The sequence below is a fragment of the Asparagus officinalis genome, chromosome 4 (genome assembly GCF_001876935.1).
Source record: "Asparagus officinalis chromosome 4, Aspof.V1, whole genome shotgun sequence".
Taxonomy (NCBI): domain Eukaryota; kingdom Viridiplantae; phylum Streptophyta; class Magnoliopsida; order Asparagales; family Asparagaceae; genus Asparagus; species Asparagus officinalis.
The window spans coordinates 18,097,832-18,102,549 of NC_033797.1; the positions used below are offsets into that span (position 1 = coordinate 18,097,832).

At 37.2% G+C, this 4,718-nt stretch overlaps 1 protein-coding gene across 4 annotated transcripts in view; it reads left to right on the top strand.

Moving 5' to 3' along the window:
• The window catches only part of LOC109836795 (OTU domain-containing protein 5), a 10,441-nt gene continuing 5,763 nt past the window's right edge, over nucleotides 41-4,718 (top strand). For 2 of the 4 annotated variants that reach the window (XM_020404803.1, XM_020404806.1), the window contains exons 1-3: nucleotides 41-209; nucleotides 379-1,277; nucleotides 3,101-3,262. In XM_020404803.1, the coding sequence (XP_020260392.1) occupies nucleotides 636-1,277; nucleotides 3,101-3,262 (804 nt within the window). In that variant the 5' untranslated portion in view covers nucleotides 41-209; nucleotides 379-635. Of the gene's footprint in view, nucleotides 210-357; nucleotides 1,278-3,100; nucleotides 3,263-4,718 lie in introns of all 4 variants that reach the window. The other 2 variants (XM_020404804.1, XM_020404805.1) reach the window with 2 other exon arrangements.

Genomic DNA, 4,718 nt, shown 5'->3' on the forward strand with positions numbered 1-4,718 from the left:
GTTTATGGGCCGCTGTCCTTCGCGATAAAATGGAGAAGCAGCCTCTCAAAATTTCCCCTCTCGCCCTCCATCGCGTCTCTCCTTTTCACCCAAACCCTCGCCTTTATCTTCTTCACTTCTCCCTCTCTCTCTGTCTAAACCCTAGAAATTTTGATCTCCAACGAATTGAGTTAGTCGATTTCTTGCGACAGAGGCATTCGATTCTCAAGGTAAGAATCTGGCACTGCTCCGATACCTTTCGCGATCGGTTCTTCTCGTTTCTTGATTCGATGACCCCGTCTTATTCTACGGTTTTAATTGGGGATTAATCTTTTTCCATGTTGGAATCGATTTGAACCTTTCTTTACGGTGAATTAGTGCTTTTAATTGGATATCTAGGGTTTCTTGGTGTGCTGAAGTTGAAATCTCGGTTCTTGTTCTCATGAGAAGCATTAGGGGAATGCAGAAATCGGTTTGCGGTCAAGAAAGCGTGCTGGGCTGGAAAGAATCCTTCAGCCAAGGAATTGGGATCACGGCACCCAAGGTTAGAACACGCGATAAACCTTTAGGATCGAACCTTTGAGTTCAGAGGAGAAAGAACTAATAACAAAAGAGAAGAAACGAAAAAAAGTTGAGATCTTTCTTTAATCTTCACGATGACTCGGATATTAGTCCAGAGAGGTTCTGGCAGTTCCTCTTCGAATCAGAATCAGGGCCGGGCACCTTCGAGTTCACTGCCTCAGAGCTCTGCGCCTAATGCTGCGTCTACCTCGAAGGAGGATGAACAGGAAAGAGAAGTACTTCAAGATCCTGGTTGCTTAGATGTGGTTATAGAGCAAACTGAGGGTCCCCAGGATAAATCCGTAGTGATCTGTGATGAATTTTTGACGGAAAGCTCTCAGGGCACTAGAATAAATACTGGGTCTGGTGAAGCAGCTGACAAAGAAAAGTCTGAAATTGATGAAGCTGTAGATTCTATGAAAGATCTGGAACTGGAAGATTCGGGAGGTTCGCTTGTGGTCTCATCTCAGATTGTTCTTGGAGGCTCAAATCCGCCGCCGCCGCCTGTGCCTCCCCCGAAGCCACCTGCTTCAAATTTCAATACGAGGAGAACACATTCGAGTGGTAATGCAGGAAGGGTTGATTCTCCTAGAAGACAATCTGGATGGCCTGTTGTTTCAACTCGGTCGTCGCCTTCTGGGTCTCGGATCTCTTCTCCAAGAGCATATGGTGATGGTGAAGGTTACAACAGTGCGGATGAACAGGGCCCTTGTTTTGTGTCTGCTTATGATGACGCTGTAAGTTTTCTACACTATACATGCTGATTAATTTCTATTTTTTGATGCATTTATTCCTTGTTTAGTTTAATTTCGTGGATGAATGGTAGAGTCTGACATCATGTTCAAACTTGTTATCTCAAGCATGCATTTCCCCCCATATATTGTTAGTGTTCTTTCTTGTAGGATCTATTGGGATGCATGCTACTCTGCTTTCTTCTTCTAACTTATGATTATGTTCTGTAAAAATGAATAAACGACAGTGAACTAACGCCTTCTCATCATTAATCTTGCTGAGCCATGCTACAAGATGTGACCTAATTTGCACTCTTTCTAGTGCTGTGAATAATTTAATAAAAATCTAAAGCTATGCTAAAATGACTAATACCTTTCCATAGTACTTTTTTCCAAGCCTAGACTGGACAAGTAATATCTTCCCCACCATCAACATCTAAAGCTTGGTTTCCATCTAAATGATTTTGTCTAAAATTCAAGGGAGGGGTTCTCCATAAACCCTAGAAAATTAGTTTCATAATCATAATCTCCAGGTTCTCTGGTTTTCTACCTTCAATGGAGATTAGTCCCAATTCAACCACTGGCATTAAAAAATCTTTAAAAATGCACAGGTAAACAAACTTTGATGCTCATTCCATCATTTACAATCCTCTTCCCATTGAACAGTGTTGGGTGACTAGAGGTCAAGAAAGCTACTCAAAGAACCAAGTAGCTGTTATGACTGATTACCAGCTGACATTACTTTATATTGGCACATCTTGATAACATGCGCAAGAGAGAGCATTAGGGATGTTAACGGATCGCATACAGCGTGGACATGACACTTACCAAATCTGTATCCGCTTAACAATCATGGAGACAGATACAAATATGTCTTGGCAAGGAAAACTTACATCCATATCCGCTAAAACCGGATATGGATATGGATATATATGTGGATATGTGGATATGCATGCGGATACAAAACGGATGTGCAAAAATAAAATAATATCGAGAAAATATGGTTCGTAAGATACGAAAGAGTTCATTAATATATTTGCTATAAGTTTAAAACTAAGATTATATGTTTTGATGATCAAAATTAGTCTCAAATCCATTAATCTAGCAATTACAACAGTTACAACTGCATGATCAACATATATTCATCCGGATATTTCCCTCCATAACGATATCCTTGTATCCTATTGGTTATTGAATTTAGTAGTCATATCTGTATCTTAACGGATATGGATATGGATGTTTTTAGACACCCCTAGATAGCATGCCACTAATACCTTGGTTGACAATAAAAGTAGTCTAGACGGGAAGGCAGGACAATATGACTTACTATACTGAATCATATTCTACCTAGCGACTTATAATTGTCCCTGCAGTTGTCAATGTCTGTGAGATTTAACATCTGCTCGTATCATCCTACTTCTTTCTTTCTATCTTTTGTTTTTCTCATAAGGTTTGGCCCTTGAAAATTTGATCAAGTTTCCAGATCATACGTTTGTCAAAATTCTTTCTAAGATATCTTGACAATCTGAACGGAACTTGCACTTGGATAAATGATGCAACCAGAAGATGCAATCGTCTTTAGCCATGTGCACTCTGGTTCTCTCTGTTCGCTGCTCAGCCACCAGTTCATTCTTGATGAGTTGCTGTCTTTTTTCACGGAACAAGAGAGATAAAAGTCTGCTCATTTGACTATTGATGAATATGGAATACAATGTATTTTTGTTTTATCAATCAAACAATGCTCCAACTACTATTTCATCAGTAAATCTGTGAAGATTTTAAGACTTGCTGCAACTTAAAATTTAAAATGCGTGATATGCTGTTTTCAGGAGCGAGAACGTATGTTTGAGATTGAGATCAGGCGAACAAAGGGATTAGAGGTTAAGAGAATGCTGGAGGATGGTAATTGTTTATTTCGTGCTGTTGCAGATCAAGTTTATGGCGATCCAGAAGCATATGATATGGCTAGGCAAATGTGCATCGATTATATGGTATATGCCTTCTTGCCTATATAATCTTTAATGATGCAGTATTGAATGTTCTTATTTTCTGTAATCAAGTACCTTTTCACTTGCATTATCCATTGATTTCATAAAAGAGAGGAGCCTTCATGTTTGCTTTCAAGAATCTCTACCTATGAGATAGTAATGTCTTGACCTATAGCAGTTTTAATGTTGTTATGTGTAGATTAGGAAAAATAATGTTTAATATTACTATCCTTTTTTTACCAATGATAGTTTTCTGTTTTTAATTATATCTTTTCTGGATTATGATAGCTATCTATTTGTCTTGTGTCGTGTATTACTAACTACCAAGGCAGTATTCTCTGTCAGTCATATCATCAGGTTCTTTCTCAGGAGAACAAGTTGCTGTTCTACTGGATTTCTAGCGCATGCAATGCACATTGTTTACATACAATATAGAGAATTGTACATGTGGAAATAAATTCTTTTTATTTTTAATTTTACATTGAATAGTTTGTATTTGAAGATGTGGATAGAAAACTGTGGTGTTCAGTGTCATGAGGAATAATGCATGTAATAATGATGGTTTAAAAAGGCATGAGTTAGGTTAACTTTTTGAACTTTGAAGAGTTCTAGAAGAATTTAAAAGTTTCTACTGTAGTTTATTATTTTAAGATGGAAATGAAATTCTTAGAGATGTTTCTAGATTACAACACAAAGGCAGCATCTTATATATATATATATATATATATATATATATATATATATATATATATAGTATATATATATATATATATATATAATATATATATATATATATATATATATATATTACAATAAAGAGACATCTGTAGAAAGAAGCAGTTATAAAACTTAAGTTTAGAATTGGACAGTCGGGACAGGAAGGGAGAACTGATAAGTTGAAGTCAGAACAAAACTGAATCCTCAATTCCATCCTCCAAGAATCGTTGCTATAATAATATTCATCTTTCCCTAATTTTCATTCTTTGCGCTCGGCTGTTAGTTCATAATTTGTTCAATGTGTCTTAGGTTTTAATTTTCTTGTCTTCCCATGATAGGTGGATGCATCAATAATTATACTCATAGAAGTGACTGAGGGTTTCCCGCTCTGTTTAAAGAGTATGATAACTTGATGTTGAGGTTCATGGTACAAAAAGTAGCTAACGACAAAACTTCTCCTGGGAAAAAGTTAATAGGTGGCTATATAGCAAGACCTATTAGATACCTGACAGCTTTCTTAACTTGCTGCCTGTCTTTCGATGACTTATTCCTTACTGTTTGTTGGCCTCCAGAATTACGAAGAATAGATAGTTGGATGCAAGAAGTTCAAGTCTTTGTTTGGGCTTATCCAATAATAGAAGAGTTTGAACAAAGTTTTAGCTCACTTAAAACATGAAGAAGCCTGATTAGGATGTACTCAGCCTTGTGCTCTCTCTCTCTCTCTCTCTCTCTCTCAACACTC